Genomic DNA, 23,289 nt, shown 5'->3' on the forward strand with positions numbered 1-23,289 from the left:
TCATCAGGTGGGTCCTACACCCAATTACTTCAAAGCAAAGTAGTTATACTTTTTTCCTTTAAATTAAAAATTATAAAGAAAATTACTTCCTTAAGCCAGTCATATTTTTAATATGGAAATATATTAATACATGTTGTAAAATTTATTTATAAATTTATATTTTAGTTTAATTAAAAAATATAAATTGAATTAAGGTAATAAATATATTGAGTTCATAATAATTATGTTTCTCCAATTTTTATCAAAATTTATAAAATTTATCTTCAAACATAATTTTATTTAATTCAAGTTAAGAATTATATAAATTTTATTATGATAATAAATACAATTGACATTATGTCGATATAATTTAAAATATATTATTCAAATTTTACATAAAATTTATACAATATTATTTTTTATTATTTTATAATAAATATTGTTATTATTTAATTTTTTTAATTTTTTATGGTCTTACTATATATTTCTTATAATGCACTTCTAAATAATTGATAATATTCTATTACAATCCTCAATAAAAACAATAATTATTACAATATAAAGATTAATATGACGTATGAGATACATATGATAGTGAATTCCAATAATAACTTATAAACTATTATTACCTAGATAAAAAAATATATAATAAAAAGAACTGATGAAATTTTATTTATTGAATTATTTGATTACACGATATATAATTATAATTGTATTATTTTTAATTATTATGAGTACTTAATATGAAATATAACACTGGTTGTGCAATTAATATCAATGACAAATCACCATACAATGACATGTATGTTGATTAGATTCATCAGAGCATGTGCAACTCATCGGCATGTACCTTGGACCTAAACTTCTCATAATTTAAAGAATACATCGATCACTTCCTTTCGGACCACATTCACCAAGAAATGTCCTCGTTTTAGGACAAAGCGGTGGATTTACAAAAAGAATACAAACTTACATATAAATATGATCTGTGAACTCTAACATATCACATGTTTAAAAAAAATTAAGGGTTGACGAGGTTTCGAGATTACCTCGAGCAAGGCTAATTTGCAAACTTGAAATTAGAATACAAAAAACAATCAAAACCGAGATTACCTTGAGCAAGGCTAATTTACAAACTTGAAATTAGAATACAAAAAACAATCAAAACCGCTGCAAACCTCATGTTGATATTTTGAATTCTCGCTACTTGTGTATATTCCCTTTATGAATAACCTCAACTAATTTTGTTTTGTATTATCGTGAAAAATTGTGTGCTAACTCCACGTTAATATATAGTTGTTTACCGAGAAAAATATGACAAGACATTTAGGTATGAAATAAATATGTTTGAACTGGTAATATTATAATTTGGATTCATATATAAATAAACTAATTAATATATTAGTAATTAATTACATTTCATAAACCTAGCATTCTGGTCAACATGCTGACTTGACATGCCCAATTATTAGTCAAAATTTGATGAGTATATCCTTAGTAGTTCTATTGCAAATAAATCATTCAAAAATTCAATTTAATTTTTAATGAAGCAAATTAAAAATTTGACCCTCTATAGATAAGCACTAAAATGAAACTTCTGTAAAAATATTAATATAGTCAACAAATAATTAAATTAAATAAGTTAATAAAGTAAATTGGTAAATAAAATAGTGACTACAATGAACTATGTTGTTGATAATATTTTGTAGTTTTGATAACCAATGATTTTTTGTTAATAAATTTTATGTTTGAATATCATTTAATATTATGGAATTATTAATGAATGTGACAAATAATGTAATATCCAGTTTTAAAATTTGCATTTTGATTAATTTTAAAATTTTTTTAAAAAAATATAAAAATATAATTTTGAAATTAATAAATTTTTATTTAATGTGATATTAGGAAAAAAAAATAGGTTGAAGATGAAACTGAAAATAATTTTGGGAAAAAATGGTAAAAATTTAGGTTCGGATGGTGTTTTTAAAAGAAAAATTCGGAAACTGGAGGTCAAAACGCAATTAAAAAAAATTGTGTCACGTAGGATCGTCCAATCAGCAGCCCCGATAAACCGGAGAGCGCCACATGGCAGGACTTACTAACTTGGAGCCACACGGGAGGTCACGCTGGCGATCCACGTGCCCCGCAATCGGATGGCCTAGAAGTGTTCATGCGCACGTAGACGATACAGATCTGTTCCTTCCTCATACACGATCGGATGGTCACGATTAAACGCGATGAATGGTCCAGATTCGTTCTCTCTTTAAATGTGATCGTACGATTGAGATCAAATTGCGATGAATTGTCCAGATTCATTTTCTTTTTAAATGCGATCGGGCGGTTGAGATCAAACGTGATAAACGACCCAGATTTAAGTAAGGCGAATATAATATTTCACACCACACCGAACCCAAATCCTAACCGTCAGCCTCCTGTTGGAGAAGAAGAACCAATCGCTAGAGAAGGAAGCCGACCATCGCCCGCCACCGCACCGAAACCACATCCGACCGCCAAAAAAGTAAAAATTCTCCTATCTGCTCAGAATTTGATTCCGAGCACCCTCATGGCCAAATCGAAGTAAAAAGAACGGCGAGTGAGTCAGAAACTGCGGACAAAATTCAGCGATGCCACCACAGGCAAAACCTAAAACCTCCTCCGATGAGCTCATTCCCGTTTTCCATTTTGTATAATTTTTCCACCATTGTATTCACTGTTATATTTTCTATAGGTTGACAAAAAAAAACACCCAGCCGCGTAGGTGAGTCGGCGGAGCTGCCGCATCGAAAAATTTCGTCGTCAGTAAGTTTTTATTTTTTGACTTTTTTTAGCCAACCAAGACCCCTTAACGTATTTTCTTACAGGGATGGGTATAAAACCAGAGGAAACTGGCCAAAGTTGATAACAAATAACTAGACCAAGGCAAACTGCCACTGTGGGCGACGGTGCCGTCGTGTCAAAATTTTGAAATTAGCCAGAAAAGATTTTTAATATCAATTTTGGATTTTTGGAGTATGTTTAGGTACGTGAATGATGTTTTAATCTCCAAAGAAAATTTAGGAAACTCGGGGACTGCAAGTAAGCGCAATAGAAAATTCAGTATTTCGGACACCGATTCGGATAAGATCCCTCACCTTATTCTTTGTTATAGAATTGAAGCTTAATAATCGGTAATATAGTATTTTGTGTAATTTAGAAAATTTTGAGAATAATTACAGGTTACCAATAGAGCTAGAAACTAGTTAGTTATTTATTTGTTGTCCTGTTTACCTTATTGTTAAATTTACAGCTTTAAATACATGATGATATACTAGAATAATTAAATGATTCAATTATGCTTTCTTGACATATATATTGCTTATCTTGCGTGATTTACGGATGATTTGTGAAATTGGTGATTAATATGCAAATAGAAAATTAGTTGATCATGTGAATAAATGATAGCATTACTGGATATCGTAGGAGATAGTGGACAAACTAGTACATAGAAAACCCTACCATGAACGTTGCCTCATATAAGGCGGAGTATCGAGGAATGTTATTTTGGTGCTCATACCAGACAGGATATGAGGACGGCCCGATTCACTCTCATACTAGACGGGGTTTTGAGGGATGATATTTTTGGTGCTCATATTAAATAGGATATGGGGACAGCCGGTTTGTTGAGAATATTGGATATGAGTTCACGTGTAGTGGGACATCTCTCTGGGCCCCTAAAGATAGTAGTAGGCAAATAAAAATAGAAAATTATTGTTCTTACTGTTTTGAATATGAGATTGGAAAGTTATTTGAGTTATTATCCTATAGGTAGATTTTGAAAATTTTACACGGTAAATATATACAATAAATGGTTTTTCTTATAATAAATAAATTTACTTAAATTAAGAGTTCTATTGGTTTTTTTATGATTTTTAACAACCTTCAATTTTTATATCGGTGAATAGTGTGATATTCTTACTGAGCTAATATAACTCACCCTTTTATTAAATATTTCACCCTTTTATTGAAATTAGGCGTCCCCTTCGCCGTCTTCCTGCAGAACGGGTTCGGGAACAATGTCTTCATGATCTGAAATGGTTAAATAAGGAATGAGCTACACCAGCCTAGTAAAGATATCACACTATCTCACCGCCACGGAGGTAAAGGTGGGTAGAAAATACAAAAAGACCAATGGGGCATAATTTACAACAAATTATTTTATCAATAATATAATCATTTACTGTCCACTTACCTCGGTGAAGTTCATAAAACAACATACGAAAGAAATAACATTATCATCATCATGAAATCATATGAATTGTATAACAGAATACTTACCACGCTTTTGTATCTCAATCATTAAATAATACATTTTCCTCATTTACCAGCCTACGAGTATCCATGGGAATCCATAGGGGTCCCGCTACTCGTGAACCCTTAACATTTATAACCTGATTCTAGGGCCGTCCCCATACCCCGTCCGGTATGGGCGCCAAAACACATAAGGTCTCCATACCCCGTCCGGTATGAGAGACCACGTTCCCGGTATGGTTCCCTACGGACCCGGTCCGTCCACCATCTCCCAGGATACCTAGTCAGGCTGTCCACATTATCCGTTTGTCAATTCATATAACTTTTTATCCCTTTTTTCTTTAGTCACCATCATCAAGTCACACACAAACATGCAAACCAGTAGTTCATGCCAACAAGACAACACGCAACATTAGGTTCTCAGTCATTCAGTCCATAATCAATGAAACAGTGATACATGCACACGAAACTATGAAATAAAAACATCAGACATCATACTGCATTTAAAATTGTAAAATAGAACAAACAACAACTGACCGATAAATACACTAGACTCGGGCTCCATTAGCAATCTTAGACAATTTCACACAGCTATTGATTCATGAAATACCATTTTATCATTTATTGCACTTTAATACCGTAATAGGAAGTATGGTGAGGAATCCTTACTTGTTTCGGGGTCTGAATACGGATCTATAGTGCGCCTACAGGCTGTCCCTAATTTTCTCTGAATTTTTTCCGGAGAATTGAAATGCACTACTAGTACCTGCACGTGTCCCAAAAAATCCCAAATTAGACCCAGGGCCCCTTTCGGCCAATATCGCAATTCCAGCACGGCGGCTCCACCGTGCTCCAGCGACGGCGCCGCAGCTTGTGGCGGCGATTCACCTCGGGTTGGCCGTTTTCGGCCACACTTGCATCGGTCCTTGCGATAAAACAACCCTAGGGCCCTCGGGGGGCCAAAAAATTACGAAAAACCGAAGCTTACCGGCGGCGGTGCTCTCGGGTGCGGCAGCTCTCTGGCGTGGTTTGTGTTTTGGTGATTTGGCTTCCATCAACCTGTAGAGAAAAGAATGGTAATCACGGTGATATAAAAATTGTATCAAATGGAGGCCGGGAAGGGCCTCATCGGAGGCAAAAATCGAGGAGGGTCGCGGCGACGCCGCTGGGTTTCGGCCGTGTTTTCTGGCCGTTTGGCCGGGAGTTAGGCTCCGATTTGGCCACAGGGGAACTCAGCATTGAAAAACGAGCCGGGAGTATGAAATTTACCTCGATCAGCGGTCGAAAAACTCCCCGGTGCGGCGGCGGGTGGCGACGGCCGGCTCCTCCGGCGTCTGGTTCGTCTTCTCCGGCGAGGGCTGGCGGCTAGGGTTTTTGTGGTCAGGTGTGGGGGGTTTATTTATACCCTTTGCCTTTTAATCACAGCCGTCCATCTTAATTTAATCTGGGCCGTCCATGGCGATTAAATCTGGGCCGTCCGTGCGCGTGTATCTGGGCTGTCCGTGCGCACACTTGATCTGGGCCGTCCGTGCACGCGGGGACGCATCTGGGCCGTCCGATCGCGCGCACGCCGATCGTCGGCGTGGCCCGTTCCCAGGTCGGCGTGGCCTTGCCACATGGCAGGTTCTGGTTGGCCAGGACTGCTGACTGGGCCGCTGACGTGGCGCTGACGGGACACAATTTTTCTAAATTGCGTTTTAACCCCCGGTTTCCGATTTTCTTTTCAAAAATATCCCCATAATCTAAATTTTTACCATTTTTTTCAAAAATCAATTTCAATTAAATCCAAATAATATTTTTACCCAATTTTATCATTATTTTTATTTTTATTTTTATTAAGTTAAATTAAATTAAATAAAATAAATCAATTAAAATTTCAATAATTACAAAATAAACTAAATAAAATAAATTAAAAATTAATAATAATAATAATAATAATAATAAAAAATTAATGGGTGTTACATCACCACCCGGACTCCTTTCAAAAATTAGTGAATGTCGTCCTAAAATATTTAGTTATTTACTTTTTATTTATTTCTTTAATTTTCGTTCGTTCTTTTAAAATGAATATTCTCGTAATTTTATTGAATATTATAAATTATTGTGTAAGGAATGTAAACCCTAAACTCTATTATTTTGCTTACTACTTAATTTATGACTTTATTTCTTTTTAAGTTCAACACCTGTACAAATAATTAAAGTAAATAAGTGAAAAAGTAAATTGATTAATAAAATAATAATTATAATGAACAATGTTTTTACATTTTAAAATATTTATATCGTGGTTTCAAATCGTAAGCTTTTAAATCTTAAATTATTTTTTTAAAGGGTATAATCTTTATAATTTTTATATTTTTATGTAAAATATAATTTTTGCAATTTATTAAAAAAGAGTTATGTTTTACGAACAAGAGCTACAAATATGTATGGTAAAAAATAGCATAATCGAAGATGATATCTTTTTCAATAATGGGTTTAAACTCTTCAAAGTTTAGATTTTATAAAATTTCCATTTTCATTTTCATCTTCAAGAACTTTATGAATGAACATCACAATCACGTACATACATATTAGTTTATTTTTAAACTATATATAAAAATAAAAAAATTAATGTGACATATGATCTTATTTCTAATAAGACTAGTGACTATATAGATTTTAAAATTAAATTTTTTTCTTTTGTATGGAGTTTTGTTCTACATTACTACTACTAGTTAGCTATAAATCTCAAACTATTAGAGTCAACCCACTAAATCCAAACATGAGAATAAGCAACACCATGAACTATACATACAATGAGCTTACCTAGCCAAATCTAGTCAAACCATGGGCAATCTAATTACAATAAACCAAAAAATAGTAAACTAGAAATTAGACCATCTCTCCTGAATTCTAACCGGAAACCCACCTATCATCTTTGCTGTCAAATGAATCAAAAACTCTGGTTCCCCACTATCCACCATGGAAGGCACCACTTTGAACCTTGAAAGAACAACAGCCATCACTCTCTTCATTTGCAAGAAAGCCATATCTTTCCCTAAACAAACCCTTGGCCCTGCCTGAAATACAGGATACATGTATGGATCTTTCCCTATAAACCTCCATTTTCCACTTGTTGCTTCTCTTTCCAACCATCTCTCTGGTTTAAACTCTGCCCAATCTGCTCCCCATATCTCCTTCATCCTCCCCATTGCATATGGATGATAAGTCACTGCCATCCCTTTCTTCACCCTTGTCCCATCTGGCATAATTATCACCTTCTTATGCTACTTTAGTATCCATTGGTACTAGTGGGTAAAGTCTCATGCTTTCACAAAGAGAGGCATGAGTGTAAACCATATTCTTTACTTGATCAAAAACTGGAAGATTGGGTTGTATCCCCTTAATCTCGTTAAGAATTTGGTTTTCCACATCTGGGTTTTTTGAAATCAACCAGAAAAACCATGTCACGGCCTGCAAGGATGAAACTAATGACAATGTCTATGACAAGTTTTTATCTGAAATGTTAGAGATCAAGAATCTTGAGAGCAAATCAGCAGATTCTAAAGATGGGTTGTTGATAAATTCCTGCTTCTTTTCTCTGACGATGGTAGATGCTAATTTCCGGATTTGGGATAATGAAAAGTTGAGATCTTTTCCTGATCCAATGGTTAAAAGCCTCTTGGTCTTCCATACTATGGGAAGAACCTTGAAGCGTTCACTGCTAAGTTTCACAGCTTATCAAAGGCTTCTGCAAACTCAGCTTGTGGAAGAGATGGCGCCAAGCATTCCGGATCAAACCCAAAAGCAATCTCACATATATTATTAAAAGCAAATCTTTGAAGAATATCTTGAAAATCCAATACCCGTTCTTTATTATCTGAGAGTATGGGGATTAAACGGTTAAAAATCTCAGTATCAACAACAGTTTCAATGAATTTACGGAGAGATTTAGTATAGAATTCATGGCTTGAAATCTGTCTCTGGAACTTCCAAGTATCCCCATCAACACCAAAAGATTCCATTACCTAAAAAATCATGCAGATTTCCTCGAAAAACCCTACCTTTGGTGTAATAGGGGAAATGGCTTTTGAGAATGTGATGAACATTAGCTGGGTTTGCAGTGAATAATTGGCGAATACCCAGTGGTCCATGTATGACGAATGTTGAATTCGGCGAGTTCTGGAGCATTTCAGTTATCCATTCTGCCTGTCGATGCCAACTGGATAAGACGGCAAGATGGGAGCCAATGAAAGAGTACAATTTTGGGAGATTAGGGTTGGAGTAAGGAAGATGAGAGTGATGAACAGGATAAACGACGCCGTTTGTAGGTCAAGTGAGATGGCCAAAAGCAAATTTAAGCAGAGTTGTAGGTGACTGCTTTCAAATGTGTATGTAAAGCTGTATATATCTATCTAAAACATATATTATCTACATAGATATATATATATATACATGCATTTATATCTGTACATACATATAATTAAAAAAATGAAAATCTTTATCTATCTGTATTTGTCTAAGTATATCTGCAAATCCATATATATATCTATATATACGTTTGTACATATTATTAAAAATGGAAAACTTTATCTATTTGTATTTACATGAGTATATCTACAAATCTATATATATATAGATATATATATCTCTATCTATGTTTATATATATTATTAAAAAACAACAAAAGAAAGAAAAAGATTAATTCTCTTAACTGAATGCTAGCTCCTAAATCTTCTTATTTTTTGAAATTCAATTAATATTTATTATGTTAGAATACATATGTTATGTATATGTATAGGTATATGTATAAGTATATGTATAGAGTTAGGATAAAGATCAGCTTCAACGGATTAAAAAGTTATATCAACTATTATAATTATTTATTTTTTGATATTTTTATAAAACATAAACAATAAAAATAATTCTATTAAATAACAAAATTTAATATTTATGATTTAAATTAATCGGACCTTGCAAGCTTAATTTAAATTTAAATATCAAATTTTGATTTTTGTACTTATATATAATATATATTTTATTTAATATCAAAATTAATTAACACTCATGATTTACCACAAATGACAAAATTATTTTAAAATTAGATTATACTTTGTATAAATGAATTGTAATGTAATTATTATTCTAATTATTAAATAAGCTGTGATGTGTAGTGACTAGAAACAAAAAAAAAAATGAAAAAAATAATAATAAAAAATATATATATATAGGTAGGAAACGACACTGTTTTAAAGAGGAGAAAAAACGACGTCGTTTTGGGATAGAGGAAAACGACATCGTTTTGAGTAAGCTGGTAGGGTATAAAGAGAGGTCGGAAAAGGGAGAAGAGGGAAGAAAAAAAAAAGAGAAAAGGAGAGAAGGAAGAGAGCGGGAACGAGGAAAAGAAGAAGGGAATGAAGGTTCCAGAAGGAGAGAGAAGAGAGTCAGAGCGGAGGGGAGCGAGAAGGGAGAGGGAAGAAGGCCGTGGACGGATGACGATACCGGCAGAAGGAAGGAAGATGGAAACGGGAGGTACGGTGAAAATTTCAATGGCTTTGGTGTGGTGTGAGTTGTGAACTTTTTGCAGGTTGCGGAGTCCGTAGGTGGTGTGACGGAGCTGAGAGGTGGAGGTAGGCGGTAGAGTGTGGGATTATTCCGCACATTCGCGGAGGAGGCCGTGGGAAGCGAGAGGATGGCGATGTTTGGGGCGTACGGGGAACCGTGGGGGAAAATGGAGGTTGTGCGAGTAGCACAGAGGGAGGACCACTGGGAGGAAGAGTGAGTGAGAAATCTAGTGAGTGCGGGGGGAAAAATATGAGATGACAGAAAGAGGTGTGTGCGTGGGTGGAGGCGCGGAGGGAGTCGCGAGCGGAAGGCGACGTATTCAATGAGCGTAGGGGTGAGTGTACGGATTGAGACAGAGTGAGTCGAGAGGTTTCTAACCGCCATAAGGAGGCAAAAGTATAAAGGAAGCGGGAGGAGGCAGAAGGATAGGGGAAGTGGAGCGTGAGGGCGGTGGGTGAGAGAAGAGTACTGGATTGTACAGTGGAGAGGACTAGGATATAGGAATCGGGGAGTGATGAGGTTTGGATGAGGGAGGAGGTGTAACATAACAGTAGTGGGAGGTAAGTTGGAGGGGGCGGAGAGTGTAGTTGCTTGGGATTAGAATGGCGCAAGAGTAGATGGTAGCGTGTGGTTTAGATGGGAGAGTAGGGGCATGTCGGTGAGGTATAGTGTGAGTCGCCGATGTTGGTGACGTGAGATGGTGGTACTTGTGTGAGTGCGTGGCCTGATGAGGTCGAGAGGTGGAGGAGAGAGTATGAGTCGCTGATGTTGGTGACGTGAGATGATGGCACTTGTATGTGTGCGTGGCCTAATGAGGTCGAGAGGTGGAGGAGAGAGTATGAGTCGCCAATGTTGGTGACGTGAGATGATGGTACTTGTGTGTGCGCGTGGCCTAATATGGTCGAGAGGTGGAGGAGAGAGTATGAGTCGCCGGTGTTGGTGACGTGAGATGATGATACTTGTGTGTGTGCGTGGCCTAATGAGGTCGAGAGGTGGAGGAGTGAGTATGAGTCGCCGATGTTGGTGACGTGAGATGATGGTACTTGTATGTATGCGTGGCCTAATAAGGTCGAGAAGTGGAAGAGTGAGTATGTGTCGCCGATGTTGGTGACGTGAGATGATGGTACTTGTGTGTGTGCGTGGCCTACTTAGGTCGAGAGGTGGAGGAGAGAATATGGGTCACCGATATTGGTGACGTGAAATGAAGGTACTTGTGTGTGTGCGTGGCCTCATGAGGTTGAGCGGTGGAGGAGAGAGTATGAGTCGCCGATGTTGGTGACGTGAGCTAAGGATACTTGTGTGTGTGGGTGGTCTAGTAAGGTTGTGAAATAGTGTGGTGAGTGGGGGTAGCCGATGTTGATGATGTGAGGTGTTGGATTGTTGTTGTGTGTGTGCTATTGATTGCCCGAATTGTTTCTTTGGGGTAGGATCTTGATGGCTAGTTGTAGGGGAGTTCTATAATTTGTTTTGGGTTGGGTAGGATAATTGCATATAGACATTTCTGAATTTCTTATCACTGCATACTACACCTGCAACTTGATTTTTATCGTATTAAGTTATGTGAACTCACTTCTCATCATTTACAGATGGAGTAGGAACGGAGCCGGGATTCGAGTTGCTGGTAACGGAGCCCAGTCTGTAGTGCCATAGGGCACAAGTTTTATTTGTGGCATAAAGTAGTTTGTAAACGTTGTCTTAGTATGGATATTGATTTCTGGAAATGTATGATATTATGTTGCCAGGTGATGTAGAAGTAGAATTGTATGTACATTTGGTTTGGAATAATGAGCTGTGGACAAATTTCTCTTATGCATAATTGGAATGACATGGGATTTGCGTGTCGAGTCGTAGGAGTGTTTTATCTTATGCCATTAAGGGAAAAAAAAAAAAAACAGGGTGTTACAGTTGGTATCAGAAGAAACTAAGAATACCTACTAACTGGTATAACTATCCTGCAGGTGGATCAAGGGAGGTGACGAAGTAGGGACCGGGCCGACCCCGTCGCGAAGTTGTTTCGGGGCTGCAGGACTCACCGGGAGTCCCGTAACGAGCACCAGGGTGTCACCAGGTACCACTCACAGCATTTCACGGGGAGCTCCCGTATCATGCAGTGCCCCCTCCCACACAACCGAGGCCCGCTCCTGGCCCAGCGGTAAACCAGGCAGGACCGCCTGGCGTGCAACAGGAAGACTTTAATCGACTTTGCAGGGTAGTTGAGAGTCTGGCCACGATGATCAGAGATAGAGAACTACGGGCGGAGGCAGCCTCGGTCCCACAACCGGGGGTTCATCAGGGTGTGGTGGATACCAGCAATTTTGAGAAATATCGAAGGTTAAACCCTCCTGCTTTCAATGGGGGTGCTGATCCATTGGTGGCGGAAGATTGGATAAAGGAGACCGAAAAACTATTCGAAGTGATCACCGTGACCACCGAGCAGAATGTACAACTGGCCACGTTCATGTTTAGAGGGTCCGCCGAGCGTTGGTGGAAATTAAAAAGGAGAGCCCTAATTCCCCCAATCACTTGGGAGGTATTTTTGGAAGCCTTCAATGCAGAGTATTTCTCGGATTTCTTGAGGCAGTGAAAGGAAACAGAGTTTGCCGAACTGAGACAAGGAAGGTTATCAGTGGTGGAATATGCTGAGAGGTACATAGATTTGGGGCGGTTTGCGCCCGAGGTGATGATGAATGAGGCCAAGAAGGCCCACAGGTTTGAAAAAGGATTACGGTCGGAACTGTATCGTCAGGTGGCTGTGAATGCATTACCCTCATATCAGATGGTGTTAGAAAAGGCACAGTTAGTGGAGGCACTGTATAAAGAACAAGTTGAGAACAGTAAAGGGGAGTCCAACTATAGACGTCCACCACCCCCCTTTGGCCAAACAGAGAAAAGGCAGAGGATGACACCGGATTTCGCCCCAAGTCATCAGGTGTCCCGAAGTAAACCAAACTTCGCGCAATACGGTAGAAATCACGAGGATCGACCATGTATGAGCGGCGGTCGGGGTTGTTATCGGTGCGGGAACACTCAACATTTTGTGCGTGATTGCCCGTTGCCGAAGGAGCCGGGTAAACCATGGGTTCAAGGATGGGTGTTTGCCACGACAGCGCCAGAGGCGGCCGCCACTTCCGAAATAATACAAGGTATACTTTACATTTTAGATATTCCTGCTAAAGTACTAATTGACCCTGGTGCCACACATTCATTTGTATCGCCTATGTTTGCATCTAGAATAGGTATAGAACCTCGGGTGTTAGATCGTGTGTTAGTAATATCTACGCCAACTAATGGCATTTTATGTACTGATGTAATGTTTAATTCCTGTAGGGTAGATGTAGAGGGGAGGAAGTTAAAAGTAGATGTAATTTTGCTAGACATTAAAGATTTTGATGTAATACTGGGAATGGATTGGCTTACGGCCCAACATGCCCATGTAGACTGTTTCCGTAAGAGGGTAGTGTTTAAGATGCCTAACGAAGAACCTTTTTCTGTATGGAAAAAAGGAAAAAATTTCAATGAATAAATGAGTTTTATATTAAAATGTGCTAGAAGGAATATGTATATGGATTACAATTTTGTCTATGTCTTGATAGGTAACGAGAGTAAGAGACTTACACTTCAAGAGATACCAGTGGTAAGAGATTTTCCATACGTGTTTCCAGACGACCTTCCGGGATTGCCACCCAATAGAGAGGTCGAATTCACCATCGAACTCCAGCCCGGCACCCAGCCAATCTCCAAGGTTCCATACAGGATGGCGAGATCAGAACTAATGGAGTTAAGTAGACAGTTACAAGAGTTACTGGATAATAAATTTATTCGGCCGAACGTATCACCATGGGGAGCCCTGGTATTGTTTGTTAAGAAAAAGGATGGAACTATACGAATGTGCATTGATTATAGAGATCTGAACCAAGTGACAATAAAGAATAAGTATCCGTTACCTAGGATCGACGATTTATTTGATCAATTGCAAGGGGCACAAGTGTTTTCAAAAATAGATTTGCGTTCGGGGTATCATGAGCTACGGGTAAGAGCCGAAGACATTGCTAAGACAGCATTCCGCACCAGATATGGTCATTATGAATTTCTGGTGATGCCTTTTGGACTAACGAATGCTCCTGCAGTGTTTATGGATTTGATGAATCGGGTGTTTCGACCTCTGCTAGATCGCTATGTCATTGTCTTCATAGATGACATATTGATTTATTCAAGGGATTCGGGAGAACATGCAGAACATCTAACTACGGTGCTAGGGATGCTTCGGAAAGCTAAACTGTATACAAAGCTTAGTAAATGTGAGTTCTGGTTGGATCAAATTACCTTTTTGGGCCATATTGTGTCGAGAGATGGGGTATCAGTAGACCCAGCGAAAATAGAAGTAGTGGTAAAGTGGGAAAGGCCAAAGACTGTCACAGAGATCAAGAGTTTTTTGGGTTTGGCAGGATATTACCACCGGTTTGTGCGAGGGTTTTCGAGTATTGCAGCACCTCTTACCAAGTTGACAAAAAAGAATGTGAAGTTCGAATGGAATGAAAAGTGTGAGGGTAGCTTTCAGGAATTGAAACATAGACTGACTACTACTCCAATATTGGCCATTCCATCGGGAGAGGGTAATTTTGCAGTGTATAGCGATGCATCTCATCTCATGTTGGGTTAGGCTGTGTATTAATGCAACAGGGGAAGGTTATAGCGTATGGGTCGCGACAATTGAGGACACACAAAAAGAATTATCCAACACACAATTTGGAACTAGCTGCAGTGGTTTATGCTTTAAAACTGTGGCGACATTACTTATACGGGGAAACATTTGAAATTTACACAAATCATAAAAGTTTACAGTACTTATTCACACAGCGGGAATTGAATATGCGGCAGAGGAGATGGATGGATCTGTTGAAAGATTTCGACTGCAGAATCAGATACCACCCCGGACGGGGAAATGTTGTGGCAGATGCTCTCAGTCTAAGAGTACCAGGATGTTATCTCACTTGATGGTGTCTGAGTGGTGTGTACAGGAAGCCATGCAACGATTGAGTATTCAAGAGGGGGACAATGGCAGATATGTGGCTAGTTTAAGGGCACAACCTACTTTGGTTCAAAAAATAAGAGAGGGGCAATTGGTGGACACTGAAATGCAGAGGATCCGGGAGGGAGTGGAACAGGGGACAGTGGGAGATTTTGAGGTGAAGGATGATGGGATACTCATATTTCAAACCAGAATGTGCGTTCCCAGTGATCGTACGATACGAGAAGAGATACTCAGTGAAGCTCATGACACCACATTTGCTATACACCAGGGAAGTACTAAGATGTACAAAAATTTGCAGAAAAGCTTCTGGTGGAGGGGCATGAAGAGGGATGTGGCCGAGTATGTGTCAAAGTGCTTGATATGCCAGCAAGTCAAGGCGAACACCAGCGGCCTGGGGGTTTGTTACAGCCCTTACCTATACCCGAGTAGAAGTGGGAACATGTTTCCATGGATTTTGTGACAGGGTTGCCAGGTAACCGTAAGAAACATGATAGTATTTGAGTGCTGGTTGATCGTCTAACTAAATCTTTTCATTTCTTAGCAATGAAAGTGACCGATTCAGTGGAGCAGTTGGCTAGACTGTATGCCAAAGAAGTAGTGAGATTACACGGCATTCCCGTGTCGATTGTCTCCGACCGGGATTTCCGATTTACCTTCAGATTTTGGAGAGGGTTGCAACAAGCTTTGGGTACTTAATTGAGCTTTAGCACAGCTTTTCACCCACAAACGGACGGACAGACGGAGAGAACAATACAAGTATTGGAGGATATGTTGAGAGCCTGTGTCATCGAAGCAGGAGGAGATTGGGAAGACATACTACCCTTAATAGAATTTACATACAATAATAGTTATCACACTAGCATCGGCATGACTCCTTATGAAGCTCTGTATGGTCGACCCTATAGGTCGCCGGTGTGTTGGAGTGAAGTGAGGGAAAGACAGTTGTTGGGGCCGGAGATGGTAGAGGAAACCACAGCTAAGGTGCGACAGAAGGGGTACGCAGACAATCGCAGGAGAGAATTAAGCTTTGAGGTAGGGGATCATGTGTTCCTGAAAGTTTCTCCCATGAAAGGTTTATTGAGGTTTGGGAAGAAAGGGAAGTTAAGTCCCTGGTTCATAGGGCTGTTTGAGATTTTGGAGAAGGTGGGGGTGGTTGCGTATAGGGTAGCGCTTCCTCATCGGTACAGTGGAGTTCACAATGTATTTCACATATCACTACTACGGAAATACCGTCCGGATCCTAATCACGTTCTAAAGTATGAATTGTTACCATTGGAGAAGGACTTGTCTTATGAGGAGGAGCCAATCCGAGTTCTCGAACGACAAGAAAGGAAGTTGAGGAGCAGAGTGATACCTATGGTGAAGATACAGTGGAGACATCATGCCAAGGAAGAGGCAACCTGAGAACGGGAAGACGAAATGAGACGAAATTATCCGGAATTGTTTGGAGGTAAGGTAACAAAATTTGAGGGACCAAATTTTCTTTATAGGGAGAAAGTGTATGTAGTGACTAGAAACAAAAAAAAATAATAATAATTAAAATAATAATAATATATATATAGGTAGGAAACGACGCCGTTTTAAAGAGGAGAAAAAACAACGTCGTTTTGGGATGGAGGAAAACGACATCGTTTTGAGTAAGTTGGTAGAGTATAAAGAGAGGTCGGAAAAGGGAGAAGAGGGAAGAAAAAAAAAAAGAAAAGGAGAGAAGGAAGAGAGCGGGAAGGAGGAAAAGAAGAAGGGAAGGAAGGTTCCAGAAGGAGAGAGAAGAGAGTCGGAGCGGAGGGGAGCGAGAAGGGAGAGGGAAGAAGGCCGTGGACGGACGACAATACCGGCAGAAGGAAGGAAGATGGAAACGGGAGGTACGGTGAAAATTTCAATGGCTTTAGCGTGGTGTGAGTTGTGAACTTTTTGTAGGTTGCGGAGTCCGTAGGTGGTGTGACGGAGCTGAGAGGTGGAGGTAGGCAGTAGAGTGTGGGATTATTCCGCACGTTCGCGGAGGAGGCCGTGGGAAGCGAGAGGATGGCGATGTTTGGGGCGTACGGGGAACCGTGGGGGAAAATGGAGGTTGTGCGAGTAGCACAGAGGGAGGACCACTGGGAGGAAGAGTGAGTGAGAAATCTAGTGAGTGCGGGGGGAAAAATATGAGATGACAGAAAGAGGTGTGTGCGTGGGTGGAGGTGCGGAGGGAGTCGTGAGCGGAAGGCGAAGTATTCAATGAGCGTAGGGGTGAGTGTACGGATTGAGACGGAGTGAGTCGAGAGGTTTCTAACCGCCCTAAGGAGGCAAAAGTATAAAGGAAGCGGGAGGAGGCAGAAGGATAGGGGAAGTGGAGCGTGAGGGCGGTGGGTGAGAGAAGAGTACTGGATTGTACAGTGGAGAGGACTAGGATATAGGAATCGGGGAGTAATGAGGTTCGGATGAGGGAGGAGGTGTAACATAACAGTAGGGGGAGGTAAGTTGGAGGGGGCGGAGAGTGTAGTTGCTTGGGATTAGAATGGCACAAGAGTAGATGGTAGCGTGTGGTTTAGGATGGGAGAGTAGGGGCATGTCGGTGAGGTGTAGTGTGAGTCGCCGATGTTGGTGACGTAAGATGGTGGTATTTGTGTGAGTGCGTAGCTTGATGAGGTCGAGAGGTGGAGGAGAGAGTATGAGTCGCCGAGGTTGGTGACGTGAGATGATGGCACTTGTGTGTATGCGTTGCCTAATGAGGTCAAGAGGTGGAGGAGAGAGTATGAGTCGCCGGTGTTGGTGACATGAGATGATGATACTTGTGTGTGTGCGTGGCCTAATGATACTTGCATTCTTCTATAAAAGATTACGAGTTCGAATTAGATTATAAATTTTGTTATAAACTTGTATTACAATTATTTTTCACGTACCAACTTCAATAACCCTTGAATAAAATGAGAAATTCCGAATCACGAACAGTGGTTGAAATCTCGATTTTCTCGCAGTGAGTTTAATTTTTAATATCTTGATTGTGCTCTCAAGAATCTTCAATGCTGTTTATTAATCTGCACACAACAAAGAAAAAGGAAGAAGAAGAAGAAGACACAAGTCAACTTTTCAATGGGAGGCACCAGAGTCATGCATGCTGCTAAACAAGAGTAGAAAAATGTCTATGCTGCTTTTTAAATCTTCACAAAAAGAAAGAAGAAGAAGAAACGACTTAACTTTTCAATGGGAGGCAACAGACTCATGTCTGCCGGCAAAAAGTGTAAAAAAAAAAAAGTGCTATCTCCTCTATATATAAATACCAAATACAGATAGAATCAGATGGAAATGTACAATTTTAAGTTGTTCAGCTAATGGGAACCAATCTCAAACATTGGAAAAGTTAAATACACCAATCTGCAAAGGTCTCATCTCTCAAACCTGCAGTCAACAAATACTCCTTTCTGAACCTAAATTCGTATAGCAGCACAAAATCCATCCTGGTAAGGAGGGGACACTGGAGGGGTGCGCTTCTTTCCTGAATATGATTTGATCGATCCATGGAGTCATACAAATCCTTCGGAAAAGGAATTTTGTTCTGTTCTCATTCGATTTTAAGGTGGTACATTCAAGCAAAATCTTATCTCGACTCCTTAAAGTTGTTGGCAAAGGTAGAGCAATACAGCTTGAATTCTTTAGTCTTTGCACACAAGTTTTCTTTTTCCCTCTTTTTTCCTGATAATGCACTTTAGGTTTCCTTGTTAGTACCTTCACGTTCGGAGTATATCTGGAAAATATTAAGTTATTGTTAGAAGTTAAACTCCAGAATATCATAAGAAGAAACATGTAGAATCCAACAATTAGTCATGCTAACTTAACCCCAAGTTGTACATATAATCACTTTACTTGAAAGACGAGATAACAGGAGGAGGACAGTGGCAAGAAAGTATTCGGACACAGATGCAGCATAACTAAACTATCAGCAAGAGGCACATTAAACAGTTTCTGAGGCCACCAGTTAAGGCATTTATAAATTTTGTGCCTCGTGCGGAATTTGCATGAAACTAGTATATCTAAAAAAAGGGAAAACAAAATAATGTAAACAGAAGGGAAGCCTGATCTCTAACAATAATCAGTAGAGAATTATTTCATATATAAACAATCATATATATACCTTTAGCTTGTGCATTTAAAACTCACGGAACAGGTAATTTTCGCATTATGCCAAGTTTCCGTAATTCTTGCAGCTGAAAGGCAATATGTCGTATAAATATGAGCCCCTCTTCTCCATTTTCAAGGTAGTTAAAAGAGCGCTCAAGAAAATTGCAGTCAGCCTCAAGTGCCTCCAACCTTTCACTGAGGTCTGAGATTTCATTTTCCAAAGCGACCAATTTATTGTCTCTATACGTGGAATCTTTATGCTCGTTGGGAATGCAAAGATTCTTTTCTTCACCAACAACTTGATTTTTTCCATTTGAAAAGGTAGACCCTTCTTTGACAAGAAGCCCAGGGTCAGGCATGGTTAAGTCTTTCTGAATTAAAATTCCATTCTCTTTCATCTGACCATTTATCTCAATTCCATCACCATTGGGAAAATGTATCTTTCTTTCAATTTCTTCTTCAGAACCCTCCGCATCAAATGCATCAGTTAAAGTGCCATTATCAGCACATTGATAAAGTTTCCTCTCCAAACACTTTAAACATTTTGCAATATAAAGCTTTTCGTTCTCAATATCAGGCCATGAAGAGCGTATAAAACTAGGCTCGTACATGCCTTCGATGGTACTAGAACCCGTAAAGTCAAAAGGAGCCTTTGGATTTGCTTTTGCAGGAACAGTCTCACCCAACAATTCATCAGGCAACTTTAACTTACAAATTTCTAGCTCTGCCTCCAGATCTTGTATCTCCTTTTCCTTTTCAGCGAGAAGGTCGTTAGCTTTCTCCAGGGCATCTACATCATATTCAGCTTGCTCTTCCATCATTCTTAAGTACTGCAGTGCCTCCATATGCAGTGCTGCCTTCTCCTCTTGCAACCTTGTTATCATGGCCATTGCTTGATTTGCAGCAATAGCAGCAGCATTTCTTTCTTCTTCTAACTCCTTATACAAAGCATTAAGGCATCTTCTGTCATACTCAACTTGTTGTTTCAACCGCTCAACAAGACTTTCGCCTTCCATGTCACTTAAATTGCTTCCATCAAATGATGTAAGGTCAGCAGAGTCATAAGTTTGTTCCATCAAGTCTGACTGATGCATATCCAGGCTTCTGTTTGAGATAAAAGCATCAACTATTTGTAATTGATCACCAGCATGGTCTGGCACATGTGGTGTTAGATTATTTAACAATAAATCAATCCCTTGTGTGGAAAAGTTTTGTGACAACATTAGCTTCAAAGCATCATTAGCTCCATTTTCATTAACGGAAGGGTGTTCTGCAACATCATCATACAATTTTCTCTCCTTAATACTGACAACTGACCCATTTATGTTAGTTTGAGCTCCATAAGGTAAATGTACAGGAGCAAGGCCATTGATGATTCTTGCTCCAGTTGTAGTTGCCAACTTCAATATTTCCTCATCCTTATCATTGGAAACATTTTCAACATTACTTACTCCAGTAACATCTGCTGCTAGAAACCATTTCAAATAGGATGAATCAGTTAAAAAACACATAGAAACATGTAAAAACGGAACCATGGGCAGCCACCCTCACACAAAAAAGAAAAAAGAGCTTACAGTTATTGGATGATTTTATAACAGGAACTTCCATGACATCAAATGATGGGCAAACATCGACTAGGGAAATAAGCTCAGGGATAACAGTAGGGTTTGATTCCTGAGAGAGAGATGAACCTCCAACAGGAATTTCAACTGGACTGGATGGTAGAGGAATATCATCTAGTGAAATAAGCTCTGATAGCAATGAGGTACAGGTTTTCTCATCAGATTGCTGTAAGTTGTGCTCATCCAAGTTGTGCCCAATAACAACATCTGGGGTCAAACATCTCACATCACGAGTTTCAGTCACACAAGTCTGAGGGCATGAATCCATAGGTAATGATCCAGCATTAGCACAATCGTCGATCATCTTTGTTGGCAACACATCATCAAATGTTCTCTTGAATGGAATTCCAGAAGTATGAATCGTCGTAGACTGATCTGGCCCAGGAACTACACTTTTAACATCATCATCATCAGACAATGGAAATTCAGACTCAGAATCAGATGTGATCTTGAGCTCTGTATATCCTACATGGGACATGGGATCACCTTCACTTTTTCCAGCATAATGAGATGAAGCAGAAAACTTATCTCTCATCTTCTTCAAGCTATCACGACGACTGAGACGACGTGGCAAAGGAATATTTGGTTTATTAACTGCATTCCCAGATAACCTTAGCTGAAGCAACCTTTGGACATTTTGCCTAGATCGCCAAGGCTTATTGCAACATGAACACAACCTTGTGCCAACAGACGCAGGAGTCAAATCCCGGTTCAGAAACTGGCGTTGTAAGCCATGAGGTCCGCAGCCACAAATATCGACCCCAATCTTACCCAGGAACAACCTGTGCATATCGGGGTTTGGTTTATTATTGGTGCTGAATGACAAGAGACAATTGTCGCACATACCACGGCCATCAGCAAGCTTACTGTGAACCTGACAAGAAAGTAGAGTTGAAATTTCGGATGTGTGGTCACTGCAAAACAGTTTCCGGTAAAAATCAGGTTTCTCTTTGCCCCAAGAATGGTCAATTCTGGAACACAAGACGCAAGGTATTTGCAAATCACAGTAACGTGCAAATTTTGTTGCAAGATACGAGAATACAGCATCAATGAGCAACAAAAATATCAAGAACCATTCACAAGCTGCAGATTTTAGAATTGCTGCAAATCCCTTCCTCTGTACTTTAACATATGAAGTCCCATTGGAAGCCATTTCCACTTGATTCTCACTATAAGAACATAAAACTCAAAACTGGAAGGAAGAACAAAAGCTTTAGTTGATCCAGAATGTAGAACTTTGGATCCTCCCTGCGCAAAGTTCCCCAGTTCAGCATAATGTTCTGTGTTCCACCAATAGAAAATGAGTAATTGATGAGCTATAACATATTTATACACACATACATATAGAAATACATCTAAGCAATAAAATGAGCAGAAAAACGGAAACGTTAAGAAAGAACAGTAAAAATTTTAGATCAAAGTCAAAGGTAAGAAACTAAATAAATCAGAAAATCAGAAAAGATAAGCAAACACCATACAAATTACCAGATTCTCATTAATGGATCAAAAAAGCAAAAACAAAAAATTCAACGCAGTGGGGAACAGGTTGAATAAAAATAAACGTAATGACGCCATGTCATAGCCATAAAAGCAATGAAAGAAGACAAATTGACAAGTACAAATCATATTGAAAATAAATGATTGCAAAAGCTGTGACCAACCAACCATCTAATATAATGCCAAAAACAACCAACAATAATATACTTTTCTCAGTAAAGCCGAAATCAACCACCTAACCTCTTGATGTGAGAAACCTAATTTCAATTTAAGCTCATTGACTCAACAACTTGTAAACAAAAGCAAATGAAACAAATGCGTTCCCAAATCGCGAATCGATCTACATAATTTCCAGAAAAAGAAAACGGCAGACGAATGTTACAGGTTATGAATTTCACAGAGATTACATCCATCAACAAAGATCAAATAGCGAAAACACATTAGAGGGAAAATGAAAATGACTACCTGCACTGGAGCTCGATGGAGGATCCGAAGAGAGGAAAATTCAAAACTAAAAACACATCGAGAAATTCAAATTTAAAGAATAAATAAATAAATAAAGTGAGAGTTTCAGAGAAAAAAAAGAAGACAAGGTGAAAGAAAATACAGAGAAGAGAAAATTACCAGAGAGACCGTGTCGGGGCGTCCGGGAAAATGATTGACCGTTGAAGCTGGTAACTAACAGTTTTGATTTGTTTGTTTCCTAAAATAAGAAAAAGGAAACAAGCTTTGTGGTTGACCAATTTAAAATACTTTTTTTAATCATTATCATAATAATTTTATCATAAATATAATTAATTAATTAAATTATAATTGCATTTTTTTTTTGCGTGAATAAAATTTAAATTTTTATTATTTTCGTTAAATTTAAAATTAATAATTTAAAATATATTTAAATAAATTTATATTAAAATTAAATTTTTTTAAAATAATCTATCACTATTTAAAAAATACACATAAATTAAAATTTTTAAAAAATAAATTTTTAATAATTATATAATATTTAAAAAATAAAATATAAATTAAATATAATTAAAAATAAAATTTTATTTAAATTTAAATTAATAAATAAAATAAATTATAATTTCTACGTTAATATTCAACAAATTAATTTTTATTTTTTTTAAATAAAGTCACGTAATTATAAAAACTTCGATAAAAAAAATATTTGGCATCAAATACTCTCTCCATTGTTAGATTGACTGAAATGATTTTTGAAAAACCTTAGTT

The 23,289-nt window shown here is 38.5% G+C and overlaps 2 protein-coding genes and 1 pseudogene across 4 annotated transcripts; 1 reads left to right on the top strand and 2 right to left on the bottom strand.

The window, feature by feature from the left end:
- Window positions 1–6,980: 6,980 nt before the first annotated feature.
- LOC110822046 (cytochrome P450 94A2-like) lies at window positions 6,981–8,577 on the bottom strand (annotated as a pseudogene).
- A 3,463-nt stretch (window positions 8,578–12,040) lies between these two features.
- On the top strand, window positions 12,041–16,246 carry LOC148268602 (uncharacterized). Its single transcript, XM_088216111.1, has 6 exons — window positions 12,041–12,340; window positions 12,398–13,256; window positions 13,404–14,423; window positions 15,141–15,239; window positions 15,384–15,530; window positions 15,639–16,246. The coding sequence occupies exons 1-6, from the start codon at window positions 12,041–12,043 to the stop codon at window positions 16,244–16,246; spliced, it is 3,033 nt and encodes a 1,010-aa protein (XP_088072237.1).
- Window positions 16,247–18,063: 1,817 nt separating this feature from the next.
- On the bottom strand, window positions 18,064–22,778 carry LOC110814808 (lateral signaling target-like protein (Protein of unknown function, DUF593)). Of its 3 annotated transcripts, none has more exons than XM_088216781.1 (5): window positions 22,684–22,778; window positions 22,525–22,570; window positions 20,515–21,842; window positions 18,954–20,405; window positions 18,064–18,566 (listed from the first exon to the last, which is right to left on the bottom strand). In XM_088216781.1, the coding sequence occupies exons 3-4, from the start codon at window positions 21,713–21,715 to the stop codon at window positions 18,976–18,978; spliced, it is 2,631 nt and encodes an 876-aa protein (XP_088072907.1). In that variant the 5' UTR covers window positions 21,716–21,842; window positions 22,525–22,570; window positions 22,684–22,778; the 3' UTR covers window positions 18,064–18,566; window positions 18,954–18,975. The 3 variants fall into 3 exon arrangements, with proteins under 3 accessions (XP_088072907.1, XP_088072905.1, XP_088072906.1); XM_088216779.1 differs by having other exon boundaries at window positions 18,954–20,408; XM_088216780.1 differs by lacking the exon at window positions 22,525–22,570 and having other exon boundaries at window positions 18,954–20,408; window positions 22,684–22,756.
- Window positions 22,779–23,289: the final 511 nt, after the last annotated feature.

This window comes from Carica papaya, chromosome 3 (assembly GCF_054855325.1).
Source record: "Carica papaya isolate Zhongbai chromosome 3, ASM5485532v1, whole genome shotgun sequence".
NCBI classification, from domain to species: Eukaryota; Viridiplantae; Streptophyta; class Magnoliopsida; order Brassicales; family Caricaceae; genus Carica; species Carica papaya.